This window comes from Oncorhynchus tshawytscha, linkage group LG05 (genome assembly GCF_018296145.1).
Source record: "Oncorhynchus tshawytscha isolate Ot180627B linkage group LG05, Otsh_v2.0, whole genome shotgun sequence".
Lineage (NCBI taxonomy): Eukaryota > Metazoa > Chordata > Actinopteri > Salmoniformes > Salmonidae > Oncorhynchus > Oncorhynchus tshawytscha.
This window is the reverse complement of record NC_056433.1, coordinates 5,373,330-5,390,577: the sequence shown is the minus strand read 5'-3', so window position 1 is coordinate 5,390,577 and position 17,248 is coordinate 5,373,330. Positions and strand designations below refer to the sequence as shown.

The 17,248-nt window shown below is 46.2% G+C and overlaps 1 protein-coding gene across 1 annotated transcript in view; it reads right to left on the bottom strand.

The window, feature by feature from the left end:
* Positions 1–256: 256 nt before the first annotated feature.
* The window catches only part of LOC112235305, a 29,307-nt gene continuing 12,315 nt past the window's right edge, over positions 257–17,248 (bottom strand). The window contains exons 3-4 of the mRNA XM_042321361.1: positions 15,432–15,658; positions 257–659 (exon numbers count right to left, since the gene is read on the bottom strand). Coding sequence (XP_042177295.1) covers positions 540–659; positions 15,432–15,658 — 347 coding nt within the window. The 3' untranslated portion in view covers positions 257–539. The remainder of the gene's footprint in view (positions 660–15,431; positions 15,659–17,248) is intronic.

Here is a 17,248-nt window from a genome sequence, read left to right as displayed (position 1 = left end):
TTGAAGGGACCTCTCTCATCTGTATAAAAAAAATAATAAGAATTGTTTTATATTTTACAATTATTTTAGAAAATATCTGTCTTCTAACAGCATGGCTGAGAGAGAGAGAGGGACAGAGAGAGAGAGAAAATAGTCTTCTAACAGCATGGCTGAGAGAGAGAGAGGGACAGAGAGAGAGAGAGAGAGAGAGAGAGACAGAGGAGGGAGAGAGAGAGAGAGAGAGAGAGAGAGAGAGAGAGAGAGAGAGAGAGAGACGGGGAGAGAGAGAGAGAGGCGGGGAGAGAGAGAGAGAGAGAGAGAGAGAGAGAGAGAGAGAGGGACAGAGAGAGAGAGAGAGATGATTCTAGTCTCCATCCAGCAGGAACCAGTTCTTCTCTTCTTCGTCTTTGATTTAAAAAACAACAAAAACAGGAATCCAAACCCGTGTCCCATCATACAGTGCAATCTAAAAGTCTGGTCCCTCGTTTTGGTCAGGGGGGGAATGAGGCCGGGGGGGGCTCTCTGAGACGGGTGGAGGGTTTTTTTTGCGAGGTACTCCCTCATCTCTCCTGTCCTCTCAGACGGGGTATGGCAGGGGGCCCTCTGTTAAACAGGAAGCCATAGAGGGCCATCGTGAGATGCATCCAGACTGGCAGGACATCCCTCTGATGCCGCAGGAACTGTGAGGAAGACAAGAGAGCGGGAGGAAGATAAAGATCAATCAGAATTAGTTATATAGTTTTTACAAAGTGCCTTACAGTAACCTGTCCAACACCATAACCATCATCACAGACGTTACCATCAGCAACAAGTTATTGGAAAGCACGAATGACACCGTCTGTGTTGCTTCCTGAGTTCAATATGACATCATGGTTGAGGTGAAATAACACAGTAACCGGTGGTAAACCAGCTGTCTAGACCAGACAACACCGGAGCAGATCGGATATTTCCACAACAGCAGTTCGTTCTGTCTCAGTTATTTTTGTGTTTGGTGTGCAACATAACTGGGCTCTGTCACTAAGGGCTGTCTTAGAGCCTGCAAGGAGTGAACAAGTTACTCGTCTCCCATCTCCAGGAGCTGCATCTATCCCACCACTAAAGCCTCTCTTCCTCGCCTCCAGGAGCTGCATCTATCCCACCACTAAAGCCTCTCTTCCTCGCCTCCAGGAGCTGCATCTATCCCACCACTAAAGCCTCTCTTCCTCCCCTCCAGGAGCTGCATCTATCCCACCACTAAAGCCTCTCTTCCTCCCCTCCAGGATCAGCATCTATCCCACCACTAAAGCCTCTCTTCCTCCTCTTCCTCCCCTCCAGGAGCTGCATCTATCCCACCACTAAAGCCTCTTCCTCCCCTCCAGGATCTGCATCTATCCCACCACTAAAGCCTCTCTTCCTCCCCTCCAGGAGCTGCATCTATCCCACCACTAAAGCCTCTCTTCCTCCTCTTCCTCCCCTCCAGGATCTGCATCTATCCCACCACTAAAGCCTCTCTTCCTCCTCTTCCTCCCCTCCAGGAGCTGCATCTATCCCACCACTAAAGCCTCTCTTCCTCCTCTTCCTCCCCTCCAGGAGCTGCATCTATCCCACCACTAAACTCTTCCTCCTCTTCCTCCCCTCCAGGATCTGCATCTATCCCACCACTAAAGCCTCTCTTCCTCCCCTCCAGGATCTGCATCTATCCCACCACTAAAGCCTCTCTTCCTCCCCTCCAGGATCTGCATCTATCCCACCACTAAAGCCTCTCTTCCTCCTCTTCCTCCCCTCCAGGATCTGCATCTATCCCACCACTAAAGCCTCTCTTCCTCCCCTCCAGGATCTGCATCTATCCCACCACTAAAGCCTCTCTTCCTCCCCTCCAGGAGCTGCATCTATCCCACCACTAAAGCCTCTCTTCCTCCTCTTCCTCCCCTCCAGGAGCAGCATCTATCCCACCACTAAAGCCTCTCTTCCTCCTCTTCCTCCCCTCCAGGACCTGCATCTATCCCACCACTAAAGCCTCTCTTCCTCCTCTTCCTCCCCTCCAGGATCTGCATCTATCCCACCACTAAAGCCTCTCTTCCTCCTCTTCCTCCCCTCCAGGATCTGCATCTATCCCACCACTAAAGCCTCTCTTCCTCCTCTTCCTCCCCTCCAGGAGCTGCATCTATCCCACCACTAAAGCCTCTTCCTCCCCTCCAGGAGCTGCATCTATCCCACCACTAAAGCCTTCCTCCTCTTCCTCCCCTCCAGGAGCTGCATCTATCCCACCACTAAAGCCTCTCTTCCTCCCCTCCAGGATCTGCATCTATCCCACCACTAAAGCCTCTCTTCCTCCCCTCCAGGATCTGCATCTATCCCACCACTAAAGCCTCTCTTCCTCCCCTCCAGGATCTGCATCTATCCCACCACTAAAGCCTCTCTTCCTCCCCTCCAGGAGCTGCATCTATCCCACCACTAAAGCCTCTCTTCCTCCCCTCCAGGATCTGCATCTATCCCACCACTAAAGCCCTCTTCCTCCCCTCCAGGATCTGCATCTATCCCACCACTAAAGCCTCTCTTCCTCCTCTTCCTCCCCTCCAGGATCTGCATCTATCCCACCACTAAAGCCTCTCTTCCTCTTCCCTCCAGGATCTGCATCTATCCCACCACTAAAGCCTCTCTTCCTCTCTTCCTCCCCTCCAGGATCTGCATCTATCCCACCACTAAAGCCTCTCTTCCTCCTCTTCCTCCCCTCCAGGATCTGCATCTATCCCACCACTAAAGCCTCTCTTCCTCCCCTCCAGGATCTGCATCTATCCCACCACTAAAGCCTCTCTTCCTCATCTTCCTCCCCTCCAGGATCTGCATCTATCCCACCACTAAAGCCTCTCTTCCTCCCCTCCAGGATCTGCATCTATCCCACCACTAAAGCCTCTCTTCCTCCCCTCCAGGATCTGCATCTATCCCACCACTAAAGCCTCTCTTCCTCCCCTCCAGGATCTGCATCTATCCCACCACTAAAGCCTCTCTTCCTCCTCTTCCTTCCTTCATCTCTGTTCATCTCTGTTCAAGCGCGTCTCCTGTGTATTTCAGCAGGTTGCATAAGCATCAGTCACACTGTCTGTGTCTCACTCTCTCCAGAGTAATTGTCTGTCTGTCTGTCTCCGTCTCCACAGAGTAGTAGGCTGTCTGTCTGTGTGTCTCTCTCCCTCTCTCTCTCCACAGAGTAGTAGGCTGTCTGTCTGTGTGTCTCTCTCCCTCTCTCTCCACAGAGTAGTAGGCTGTCTGTCTGTGTGTCTCTCTCCACAGAGTAGTAGGCTGTCTGTCTGTGTGTCTCTCTCCCTCTCTCTCTCCACAGAGTAGTAGGCTGTCTATCTGTGTGTCTCTCTCCCTCTCTCCACATAGTAGTAGGCTGTCTGTCTCTGTCTCTCTCTCCCTCTCTCTCTCTCCACAGAGTAGTAGGCTGTCTGTCTGTGTGTCTCCCTCTCTCTCCACAGAGTAGTAGTCTGTCTGTCTGTGTGTCTCTCTCCCTCTCTCTCTCTCCACAGAGTAGTAGGCTGTCTGTCTGTGTGTCTCTCTCCACAGAGTAGTAGTCTGTCTGTCTGTGTGTCTCTCTCCCTCTCTCCACAGAGTAGTAGGCTGTCTGTCTGTGTGTCTCTCTCCACAGAGTAGTAGTCTGTCTGTCTGTGTGTCTCTCTCCCTCTCTCTCTCCACAGAGTAGTAGGCTGTCTCTCTCCCTCTCTCTCTCCACAGAGTAGTAAGCTGTCTCTCTCCCTCTCTCTCTCCACAGAGTAGTAAGCTGTCTGTCTGTGTCCCTCTCCCTCTCTCTCTCCACAGAGTAGTAGTCTGTCTGTCTGTGTGTCTCTCTCCCCCTCTCTCTCCACAGAGTAGTAGTCTGTCTGTCTGTGTGTCTCTCTCCCTCTCTACAGAGTAGTAGTCTGTCTGTCTGTGTCTCTCTCCCTCTCTCTCTCCAAGAGTAGTAGTCTGTCTGTGTGTCTCTCTCCCTCTCTCTCCACAGAGTAGTAGTCTGTCTGTGTGTCTCTCTCCCTCTCTCTCTCCACAGAGTATTAGGCTGTCTGTCTGTGTGTCTCTCTCCACAGAGTAGTAGTCTGTCTGTCTGTGTGTCTCTCTCCCTCTCTCTCTCCACAGAGTAGTAGGCTGTCTCTCTCCTTCTCTCTTTCCACAGAGTAGTAGTCTGTCTGTCTGTTGTCTCTCTCCCTCTCTACAGAGTAGTAGTCTGTCTGTCTGTGTGTCTCTCTCCCTCTCTACAGAGTAGTAGTCTGTCTGTCTGTGTGTCTCTCTCCCTCTCTCTCCACAGAGTAGTAGTCTGTCTGTGTGTCTCTCTCCCCCTCTCTCTCCACAGAGTAGTAGTCTGTCTGTCTGTGTGTCTCTCTCCCTCTCTCTCCACAGAGTAGTAGTCTGTCTGTCTGTGTGTCTCTCTCCCCCTCTCTCCACAGAGTAGTAGGCTGTCTGAAATGAGTTGAACCAGTGCTACTGAACATAAACCTAATTGAGCGTCTTAATGTTATGTTGCCTATTTTACTCCCACGAGGCCAGTGGAGAAACTGCTTTCACTGTTTATTTAGACCATTGATTACAATAAGCACCTGTTTTGATGCCATTTTAAAATGTTCTGTCACAATGGGTGTACATTTTTCCCAGAATGCAATAAAAAAAAGGGATGGATTCCAAAGCAGGCATTTGTCCCTCAGATACAGAAAGTATTTCATACCCATCTACCCCATAATGACAAAGTGAAAACATGTTTTAAGAATTTTTGGGAAATTTTCTGAAAATGAAATACAGAATTATTTAATTTACATAAGTATTCACAACCCCTGAGTCAATACATGTTAGAAACATCTGTGGCAACGATTACAGCTGTGAGTCTTTCTGGGTAAGTTTCTAAGAGCTTTGCACACCTGGATCATACAATATTTGCCCATTATTTTTTACAAAAGAAAATATTCAAGCTATGTTAAGTTGGTTGTTGATCATTGCTAGACAGCCATTTTCAAGTCTTGCCATAGATTTTCATGCCAATTTAAGTCCAAACTGTAACTTGGCCACTCAGAAACATTCACTGTCGTCTTGGTAATCCCCTCCAGTGTAGATTTGGTCTTGTGTTTTAGGTTATTGTCCTGCTGGAAGGTGCATTTGCCTCCCAGTGTCTGTTGGAAAACAGACTGAACCAGGTTTTCCTCTAGGATTTTGCCTGTGCTTAGCTCTATTCCGTTTCTATTTATTTAAGAAAAAGCCATGCTTGAAAATATGGAGAGTGGTACTCAGTTTTGTGTTGGATTTGCCCCAAACACGACGCTTTGTATTCACGACATGAAGTTAATTTCTTTTGCAGTTTTACCTTGGTGCAAACAGGATGCATGTTTTGATATGTATTCTGTACAGGCTTCCTTCTTTTCACTCTGTCATTTAGGTTGGTAATCTGGAGTAACTACAATGTTGTTGATCCATCCTCAGTTTTCTCCTATCACAGCCATTAAACTCTGTAACTGTTTTAAAGTCACCATTGGCCTCATGGTGAAATCCCTGAGCAGTTTCCTTCCTCTCCGGCAACTGAGTTGGGAAGGAAGCCTGTATCTTTGTAGTGACTGGGTGTATTGATACACCATCCAAAGTGTAATTAATAACTTCACCATGATCAAAGGGATATTCAACATCTGCTTAAAAAAATAAAAAAATACATCTACCAATAGGTGCGCTTCGCTAGGCATTGGAAAGCCTCCCTGGTCTTTGTGGTTGAAATTCACTGCTTGACTGAGGGACCTTACAATTATCTGTATGTGTGGTGTACAGAGATGAGGTAGTCATTCCAAAATCAAGTTACACACTATTATTGCACACAGAGTGAGTGGAACTTGTGTGTCTTGTTAAGCACAATTTTTACTCCTGAACTTATTTAGGTTTGACATAACAAAGGTGTTGAATACTTATCGAACTCAAGACATTTCAGTTGTAAAAAAAAAATGTTGAAAAACATAATTCCACTTGGACATTATGGGGGCATGTAGAGGCCAGTGACACACATCTAAATGTAATCCATTTGAAATGCAGGCTGTAACAACACAATTAGGAAAAAGTCAAGAGTTTAATTAAAAGTCCAATACTTTCTGAAAGTACTTCATTTGTTCTATAAGGAGGGTTTTGGACACTGCTTTCTTGAAAGGAACAATAGTGAAGTGCTTCATTATCAGTCACACTTGGTGTGTGTATGTGTGTGTGGTCACACATGGTAACCAAATACAATAAGGACTTGTCTACTGCCCTCCTAAAAACAGATGGGTAACACCTAAACCCCCCCCCCTCCCCCTCCATCATCAAACATTCGTTTTAAATTTTTATTTATTTATTTAACTAGGCAAATTCTTAGTTACAATGACAGTCCTACCGGGGAACAGTGAGTTAACTGCCTTGTTCAGGGGGAAGAACGACAGATTTTTACCTTGTCAGCTCGGTCATTTAACCCAACAGCTTTTTGGTTATTAGCCCAACACTCTAACCACTAGGCTACCTGCCAAGTTAGACATGATAGCACCTTCGACAGACAGACAGACAGACTTGACAGCTAATTGGAGCTAAACATTAGCTCACACAGCCTCACGTCATGTGGAAGTGTGTGACAGAGGCCACACAGAAACAGTGTGGATGTCACGTGTCCTGAGCAGCAGATCCTGTGTTTCAGCACTACTGCGACAGGCTTTGTGTTGACAATATTATCAGATCTTTCCAAATAAAAACAACTGTCTCTGCTGTCTCTTTTAGATAAAAGCCCCTCTTATCTCTCTCTGTCACACACACACACACACAGACACACACACACAGACACACACACACAGACACACACATCCAGCCAGAGGGGGTAATCGTCACGTTACTGGCAGTATCTGTAGCTTAGTGAGTCACAGTTCTATTTTTAGTTCCTCTTATAAACAGCCGGCACAAATCTACCCAGAGGCAGAAGTAGCTCTCACACGCTGAACACTACACATCCTCTGTATCTCTTTGGGAGAACTCTCGCTCTCCCAAACTAACAGCCTGATAATCAGTTAGCCACACCTCACCTTAGCAAACAGACCCCATGCATGGCCTAATACTTACACCACAGATAAGGAAGGGTACAAGATATGGGGTCCCCCTCCCAGGGTTTTACTCATTAACAGAGGAATGTTTAAAAGAGAGAGTTGAATTGAGTTATTTTTCAAGCGGACACTAGTACCTACCCACCGCCCCATTGTGTCAATGTGCTTCTATGAAACTATACAAATGATTCCCTCTTCCTCACAATAGAGGTGACTACGCTGTCATGATTGTAGTGTGATAGCAGAGACAGTGTAGTGTGTTAGCAGAGACAGTGTAGTGTGTTAGCAGAGACAGTAGAGACAGTGTAGAGTGTTAGCAGAGACAGTGTAGTGTGTTAGCAGAGACAGTGTAGTGTGTTAGCAGAGACAGTAGAGACAGTGTAGTGTGATAGCAGAGACAGTGTAGAGTGTTAGCAGAGACAGTAGAGACAGTGTAGTGTGTTAGCAGAGACAGTGTAGTGTGTTAGCAGAGACAGTAGAGACAGTGTAGAGTGTTAGCAGAGACAGTGTAGTGTGTTAGCAGAGACAGTGTAGTGTGTTAGCAGAGACAGTAGAGACAGTGTAGTGTGTTAGCAGAGACAGTAGAGACAGTGTAGTGTGTTAGCAGAGACAGTAGAGACAGTGTAGTGTGTTAGCAGAGACAGTAGAGACAGTGTAGTGTGTTAGCAGAGACAGTGTAGTGTGTTAGCAGAGACAGTAGAGACAGTGTAGTGTGTTAGCAGAGACAGTGTAGTGTGATAGCAGAGACAGTGTAGTGTGTTAGCAGAGACAGTAGAGACAGTGTAGAGTGTTAGCAGAGACAGTAGAGACCGTGTAGAGTGTTAGCAGAGACAGTGTAGTGTGTTAGCAGAGACAGTGTAGTGTGTTAGCAGAGACAGTGTAGTGTGATAGCAGAGACAGTGTAGTGTGATAGCAGAGACAGTGTAGTGTGATAGCAGAGACAGTAGAGACAGTGTAGAGTGTTAGCAGAGACAGTAGAGACAGTGTAGAGTGTTAGCAGAGACAGTAGAGACAGTGTAGAGTGTTAGCAGAGACAGTGTAGTGTGATAGCAGAGACAGTAGAGACAGTGTAGAGTGTTAGCAGAGACAGTGTAGTGTGATAGCAGAGACAGTGTAGTGTGTTAGCAGAGACAGTGTAGTGTGATAGCAGAGACAGTGTAGTGTGTTAGCAGAGACAGTAGAGACAGTGTAGAGTGTTAGCAGAGACAGTGTAGTGTGATAGCAGAGACAGTGTAGTGTGTTAGCAGAGACAGTGTAGTGTGTTAGCAGAGACAGTGTAGTGTGATAGCAGAGACAGTGTAGTGTGATAGCAGAGACAGTGTAGTGTGATAGCAGAGACAGTAGAGACAGTGTAGAGTGTTAGCAGAGACAGTAGAGACAGTGTAGAGTGTTAGCAGAGACAGTGTAGTGTGTTAGCAGAGACAGTGTAGTGTGTTAGCAGAGACAGTGTAGTGTGTTAGCAGAGACAGTGTAGTGTGATAGCAGAGACAGTGTAGTGTGATAGCAGAGACAGTGTAGTGTGATAGCAGAGACAGTAGAGACAGTGTAGAGTGTTAGCAGAGACAGTGTAGTGTGATAGCAGAGACAGTGTAGTGTGATAGCAGAGACAGTAGAGACAGTGTAGAGTGTTAGCAGAGACAGTGTAGTGTGAGTAGCAGAGACAGTGTAGTGTGTTAGCAGAGACAGTGTAGTGTGATAGCAGAGACAGTGTAGTGTGTTAGTAGAGACAGTGTAGTGTGTTAGTAGAGACAGTGTAGTGTGTTAGCAGAGACAGTGTAGTGTGTTAGCAGAGACAGTGTAGTGTGTTAGCAGAGACAGTGTAGTGTGATAGCAGAGACAGTGTAGTGTGATAGCAGAGACAGTGTAGTGTGTTAGCAGAGACAGTGTAGTGTGTTAGCAGAGACAGTGTAGTGTGATAGCAGAGACAGTGTAGTGTGATAGCAGAGACAGTGTAGTGTGTTAGTAGAGACAGTAGAGACAGTGTAGTGTGATAGCAGAGACAGTGTAGTGTGATAGCAGAGACAGTGTAGTGTGATAGCAGAGACAGTGTAGTGTGTAGAGACAGTGTAGTGTGATAGCAGAGACAGTAGAGACAGTGTAGTGTGATAGCAGAGACAGTGTAGTGTGTTAGCAGAGACAGTGTAGTGTGTTAGCAGAGACAGTAGAGACAGTGTAGTGTGTTAGCAGAGACAGTGTAGTGTGTTAGCAGAGACAGTAGAGACAGTGTAGTGTGATAGCAGAGACAGCAGAGACAGTGTAGTGTGATAGCAGAGACAGTGTAGTGTGATAGCAGAGACAGTAGAGACAGTGTAGTGTGATAGCAGAGACAGTGTAGTGTGATAGCAGAGACAGTGTAGTGTGTTAGTAGAGACAGTAGAGACAGTGTAGTGTGATAGCAGAGACAGTGTAGTGTGTTAGTAGAGACAGTAGAGACAGTGTAGTGTGTTAGCAGAGACAGTGTAGTGTGTTAGCAGAGACAGTGTAGTGTGATAGCAGAGACAGCAGAGACAGTGTAGTGTGATAGCAGAGACAGTGTAGTGTGATAGCAGAGACAGTGTAGTGTGTTAGTAGAGACAGTAGAGACAGTGTAGTGTGATAGCAGAGACAGTGTAGTGTGTTAGTAGAGACAGTAGAGACAGTGTAGTGTGATAGCAGAGACAGTAGAGACAGTGTAGTGTGATAGCAGATACAGTGTAGTGTGTTAGCAGAGACAGTGTAGTGTGTTAGCAGAGACAGTGTAGTGTGATAGCAGAGACAGTGTAGTGTGATAGCAGAGACAGCAGAGACAGTGTAGTGTGATAGCAGAGACAGTGTAGTGTGATAGCAGAGACAGTAGAGACAGTGTAGTGTGATAGCAGAGACAGTGTAGTGTGATAGCAGAGACAGTGTAGTGTGTTAGTAGAGACAGTAGAGACAGTGTAGTGTGATAGCAGAGACAGTGTAGTGTGTTAGTAGAGACAGTAGAGACAGTGTAGTGTGTTAGCAGAGACAGTGTAGTGTGTTAGCAGAGACAGTGTAGTGTGATAGCAGAGACAGCAGAGACAGTGTAGTGTGATAGCAGAGACAGTGTAGTGTGATAGCAGAGACAGTGTAGTGTGTTAGTAGAGACAGTAGAGACAGTGTAGTGTGATAGCAGAGACAGCGTAGTGTGTTAGTAGAGACAGTAGAGACAGTGTAGTGTGATAGCAGAGACAGTAGAGACAGTGTAGTGTGATAGCAGATACAGTGTAGTGTGTTAGCAGAGACAGTGTAGTGTGTTAGCAGAGACAGTGTAGTGTGTTAGCAGAGACAGTGTAGTGTGTTAGCAGAGACAGTGTAGTGTGATAGCAGAGACAGTGTAGTGTGATAGCAGAGACAGTGTAATGTGATAGCAGAGACAGTGTAGTGTGATAGCAGAGACAGTGTAATGTGATAGCAGAGACAGTGTAGTGTGATAGCAGATACAGTGTAGTGTGTTAGCAGAGACAGTGTAGTGTGTTAGCAGAGACAGTAGAGACAGTGTAGTGTGATAGCAGAGACAGTAGAGACAGTGTAGTGTGATAGCAGAGACAGTAGAGACAGTGTAGTGTGATAGCAGAGACAGTGTAGTGTGTTAGCAGAGACAGTTGAGACAGTGTAGTGTGTTAGCAGAGACAGTAGAGACAGTGTAGAGTGTTAGCAGAGACAGTGTAGTGTGTTAGCAGAGACAGTGTAGTGTGTTAGCAGAGACAGTGTAGTGTGTTAGCAGAGACAGTGTAGTGTGTTAGCAGAGACAGTGTAGTGTGTTAGCAGAGACAGTGTAGTGTGTTAGCAGAGACAGTAGAGACAGTGTAGTGTGTTAGCAGAGACAGTGTAGTGTGTTAGCAGAGACAGTGTAGTGTGTTAGCAGAGACAGTAGAGACAGTGTAGTGTGATAGCAGAGACAGTGTAGTGTGATAGCAGAGACAGTAGAGACAGTGTAGTGTGTTAGCAGAGACAGTAGAGACAGTGTAGTGTGATAGCAGAGACAGTAGAGACAGTGTAGTGTGTTAGCAGAGACAGTAGAGACAGTGTAGTGTGTTAGCAGAGACAGTGTAGTGTGTTAGCAGAGACAGTAGAGACAGTGTAGTGTGTTAGCAGAGACAGTGTAGTGTGTTAGCAGAGACAGTGTAGTGTGTTAGCAGAGACAGTGTAGTGTGTTAGCAGAGACAGTGTAGTGTGTTAGCAGAGACAGTGTAGTGTGTTAGCAGAGACAGTGTAGTGTGTTAGCAGAGACAGTGTAGCGTGTTAGCAGAGACAGTGTAGCGTGTTAGAGACAGAGAGACAGTGTAGCGTGTTAGCAGAGACAGTGTAGCGTGTTAGCAGAGACAGTGTAGCGTGTTAGCAGAGACAGTGTAGCGTGTTAGCAGAGACAGTGTAGTGTGTTAGCAGAGACAGTGTAGTGTGTTAGCAGAGACAGTGTAGTGTGTTAGCAGAGACAGTGTAGTGTGTTAGCAGAGACAGTGTAGTGTGTTAGCAGAGACAGTGTAGTGTGTTAGCAGAGACAGTGAGACAGTGTAGTGTGTTAGCAGAGACAGTGTAGTGTGTTAGCAGAGACAGTGTAGTGTGTTAGCAGAGACAGTGTAGTGTGTTAGCAGAGACAGTGTAGTGTGATAGCAAAGACAGTGTAGTGTGTAGCAGAGCAGAGACAGTGTAGTGTGTTAGCAGAGACAGTGTAGTGTGTTAGCAGAGACAGTGTAGCGTGTTAGCAGAGACAGTGTAGCGTGTTAGCAGAGACAGTGTAGCGTGTTAGCAGAGACAGTGTAGTGTGTTAGCAGAGACAGTGTAGTGTGTTAGCAGAGACAGTGTAGTGTGTTAGCAGAGACAGTGTAGTGTGTTAGCAGAAGAACATTCTGCAACAAAAAACAAAAAAGCTGGTCATAGAATGAAGTTTCCTTGCATTTCATTATTTTTTTTCACATCATGGCTATAAGTCGATCTCGCATCGGCGCGCGACACGAAGGACATTACCACCGGCCAACGCAACGACACCAGTCACAGAGGAGAGTGAACTACTGTGGCCTGGCGCCGGCCCTGCTGATGGTTACACGACTCGTTAATGGCTCACAATTGGGTTAATGTCCTGGTATTCAGGGCTTCATTGTTCCTCACTCGGACATCAATGCAAATGCAATCGAAAAAATCACATCAAAACACTAAACACTTCATGAGTGAGGAAGCAGCAGAAAGGCCAATTGTTTTTTTGCTATTTTATTACCCGGAGCTACAGAGAGAGAAAGAGAGGCAAAGAGCAAGTGGGGAGCGGTCGACTGTGTAAATGTGTGGGAGTGGGAGTGCTGGAACAGGCACAGACTGGGAGAGAGAGAAAACAAGCACGGAATATTGACTCACCCAAGTAGAGTTCTTCTTACCAGTTATTTATCATCCTATCTAATTAAAAAAGACTCGGCATCAAACCGAGAGAAGGAAGCTAGATGAGATAGCTAGCTAGGCTAGGCTAGGCCAGGCTAGGCTAATTCAGGCTACATGACAAAAGCTTCTCCCCGCGTGACTAAAACCACAATTCAAATGTCTAAGATATGACCGCATCGGTCCATGAACCCCAAACTGATCTAAATCTACACTGAACAACAATATAACATGCAACATGTGACCATTTCAAAGATTTACAGTTCATATAATTGTATTATTTTAACCTTTATTCAACTAGGCAAGTCAGTTAAGGACAAATTCTTATTTTCAATGACGGCCTAGGAACAGTGGGTTAACTGCCTGTTCAGGGGGCAGAACGACAGATTTCTACCATGTCAGCTCGGGGATTCGAACTTGCAACCTTTCGGTTACTAGCCCAACGCTCTAACCACTAGGCTAACCTGCCACCCCATATAAGGAAGTCAGTCAATTGAAATAAATTTGCTTATGCTAATAACATAACCCCACAACTTTGACATCAGCAAACCACTCACCCACACAACGCAATACACGCTTTCTGGCCGGTACAGTTGAAACTGGGATTCATTAATGAAGAGCTTCTACAGCGTGCCAGTGGCCAAGACCCTGGTGAGGACGACTTGCACGAAGATGAGCTTCCCTGAGACGGTTTCTGACAGTTTGTGCAAACCCACAATTTCATCAGCTGTCCAGGTGGCTGGTCTCGGACGATGCGGCAGGTGAAGAAGCTGGATGTGGAGGTCCTGTGCTGGCGTGGTTACACGTGGTCTGAGGATGTGAAGCCGGTTGGACGTACTGCCAAATTCTCTAAAGTGATGTTGGAGGTGGCTTATGGTAGAGAAATTAACAATAATTTTTTCTGGCAAAAGGTCTGGTGGACATTCCTGCAGTCAGCATGCCAAATTTTTGTGTGACAAAACTGTACATTATAGCGTGGCCTTATATTTCCCCCCAGCACAAGGTTCACCTGTGTAATGATCATGATGTTTAAATCAGCTTCATGATATGCCACACCTGTCAGGTGGATGGATTATCTTGGCAAAGGAGAAATGCTCACTAATAGGGATGTAAACACATTTGTGCAACAACATTTGAGAGAAATAAACTTTCTGGGATCTTTAACTTCACGTGTTGCGTTGACATGTTCGGTTCAAATCAGATTTCCTCAAATGTTTTGCTTGTATTACAGTCTTTCTACCTTCCCGAAAATACCTCATATTTTGTGACAACTGATGCGTTCACTACTTCAGTGGTTGATGTCTAGTCTCCCTCATGGCTCAGATCAGGTGCCTACATATACTACAGACACCATAGACATCCTTCAAAAAACACACAAACACGCGTCAGTGTTTATGTTCATCAATGATGGTCTAGTATAGCGTCCATGATTCATATCATCGATTGGACAGTGTATTTTGGTTTATATGTTGTTGTTGTTTTTTTAATGGTAAATGACTCGGCGATATGGTAGTTCTATTTCCCGTTGTATTTTTGAGATAAACGTCAGCTTCAACTGAGAACAAGTGTTTATTATTATTTGTTATTACACAACAGTCAGCTCAGAGAGGCCCAGCTCAGAGAGGCCCAGCTCAGAGAGGCCCAGCTCAGAGAGGCCCAGCTCAGAGAGGCCCAGCTCAGACAGGCCCAGCTCAGAGAGGCCCAGCTCAGAGAGGCCCAGCTCAGAGAGGCCCAGCTCAGAGAGGCCCAGCTCAGAGAGGCCCAGCTCAGAGAGGCCCAGCTCAGAGAGGCCCAGCTCAGAGAGACATTAATGTAGAATGGAAAATTAATGTGTTTATGCAACAAATGTTAGTGCATCGAATCATATCGCATCGAACCAAATCGATTCATTCTGTAATCAAATCGAATCGCACCTAATCGTTTCAAACTAAAACGTGTGGTTCCTGTATCGTATCCCATGTATCTAGATACAGAATCGTCTTGATAGGGAAAGACGAACACATCTCTAGTTGTTGAAATTGTTAACAATCTAAGCCGTTGTGTGTGTGTGTGGGGGGATAATTTAGCTATTTGATTTTAGAATTTCACGACCCCTTCGTGTTTGTGAGACTCCCCTTCCCATAATAGTTTGGATGCTACACACGTTTTTCGTAAGAAGTCTGATTTTCAGGATGTCTCAAGGTCTGACAAAAAACAAACACTGTAGCTCGGCCGCCGATAGGTCGATGTAGTGGAATGAGATGCAGCCAAGCCGCCTTCCAGATGCAGAAGGCCACCGATAGGTCGATGTAGTGGAATGAGATGCAGCCAAGCCGCCTTCCAGATGCAGAAGGCCACCGATAGGTCGATGTAGTGGAATGAGATGCAGCCAAGCCGCCTTCCAGATGCAGAAGGCCACCGATAGGTCGATGTAGTGGAATGAGATGCAGCCAAGCCGCCTTCCAGATGCAGAAGGCCACCGATAGGTCGATGTAGTGGAATGAGATGCAGCCAAGCCGCCTTCCAGATGCAGAAGGCCACCGATAGGTCGATGTAGTGGAATGAGATGCAGAAAAGCAGCACATGCTCCATGTGTCATGGAAAGAGTAGTCGTTCCTGATGTTCACTGTACTTCAGAAGTGTAAATAATCTCCTTTTTCAGTGTAAATAATAGTACTTTCTGAATTCTGTGACCAGGCTCCATCCTCTAGCATATCTGCTTGGTAATTTGTGGTGTTGGGTTGGGGATGGTTCTATTGAATGGTTCTATTAAATGGTTCTAGCTCAGAATGTGGTTGAATCGGTGACAAGGCTCTATTTTTAGCAGGCTTATTTGTGGCCACCCCAGTTGGCAAAATGTCTGGACTTTTCTTTTCACAGTGAATTATTTTATTTAACCTTTATTTAACTAGGCAAATAAGTTAAAGAACACATTCTTATTTACAATGACGGCCTAGAAGAGCCACAAGCCAGAGCAGTCTGGCAGTGGGTGGCACCAGCACCATACCCAACCATACACACAGACACAGTTAGTTAACCTTTGACCCTTACCAGTTGAACATGGTCCTGGTGGAACTGGTCTCCGATCTCCCGGAGCTTACGTCCGATCCTGACCTCCGTGCTCTCCTCCACCCGCTCTTCATCTAGTCTCTCCTCCATTCTCCTTCTCTCCTCCTCATCGTCCTCTCTCCTACCCTCCCCCTCATCGTTCTGCCTCTCACCCTGATCGTCCATAGGCTCAAACTGAGCTGGGAAGTGCAAACAGAATCCAGTGTTGCCTGTGGGAAGAAAAACATATATTGTTCAGTTGTTTTATAATGGCTGGATTTAGCCTCTGATTCACCATCGGTTAGTGAGATATGCGGTTGACCCAATCATAATAAACCAAAGCGTTTTGCAATTGGGTTTAATAATGATTTTGGGGAGAAGGGTGTAGGGATTAGGGAGACAACAGATCTCTTCCCCCTATTTGAAGTGTACAGATAAGTATGGGGACCTGAGTTAGAACTGGCCCTTGACTCTGGTCTCGTGACAAGCAGCTAATCTTTCTAGATTTACTGGTGGTTGTGTTTATGTGCCAGGAACAGAAAACACAATGCTCCTTTTGTCTGTCACCAAAGAGCGGCTGGCAGGCTAGGTGACTCACGATGTTTACTTTAGCATGACGCCGCTGTACCGGCGCCAGTAACACTAAACTGGTTCTAGTTTCTTACAGTCAAATTATAGAGTAATAAAACAGTAGAAACTCCCTCTATACGAGCGTGTCGGTAGAAACTCCCTCTATACGAGCGTGTCGGTAGAAACTCCCTCTATACGAGCGTATCGGTAGAAACTCCCTCTATATGAGCGTGTCCCTCTATACGAGCGTGTCAGTAGAAGCACCCTCTATACGAGCGTGTCGGAAGAAGCTCCCTCTATACGAGCGTGTCGGAAGAAGCTCCCTCTATACGAGCGTGTCGGAAGAAGCTCCCTCTATACGAGCGTGTCGGTAGTCAGTAGAAACTCCCTCTATACGAGCGTGTCGGTAGAAGCACCCTCTATACGAGCGTGTCAGTAGAAACTCCCTCTATACGAGCGTGTCGGTAGAAGCACCCTCTATACGAGCGTGTCGGTAGAAGCTCCCTCTATACGAGCGTGTCGGTAACCGGTAGAAACTCCCTCTGTACGAGCGTGTCGGTAGAAACTCCCTCTATACGAGCGTGTCGGTAGAAACTCCCTCTATACGAGCGTGTCGGTAGAAACTCCCTATACGAGCGTGTCGGTAGAAACTCACTCTATACGAGCGTGTCCCTCTATACGAGCGTGTCCCTCTATACGAGCGTGTCGGTAGAAACTCCCTCTATACGAGCGTGTCGGTAGAAACTCCCTCTATACGAGCGTGTCGGTAGAAACTCCCTCTATACGAGCGTGTCCCTCTATATGAGCGTGTCGGTAGAAACTCCCTCTTTACGAGCGTGTCGGTAACCGGTAGAAACTCAAACATTAAAGTTAAACCAACAACAACCTTAATGACCCCCACCCCCCCCAGAAGAGCCACAAGCCAGAGCAGTCTGGCAGTTTAGTCACCGACCATTGGCACGCTTTACCTGCCATTGTCAAAGCCACTAAGAAAACAATTATCTTTGTGTAATAAAAATAGATCTGGATGTTTCTTAGTCAACAGTGAGGGATGGACAGGAACACAAAGAGATGGAGAAGGCTGGAGATGGGGAACAGAGTCCTAAACTGGATGTCGGTGAGAGGGGTAAAAGGTCACACAATATAAAAAAAAAAAAAATTATAAATAAATAAATGGGGAAAAAAGTGTCTAGTGTCTACGACAAGTCACGGATCATAATAATTGCAGCCTGCTGGTTAGAACAGTAGGC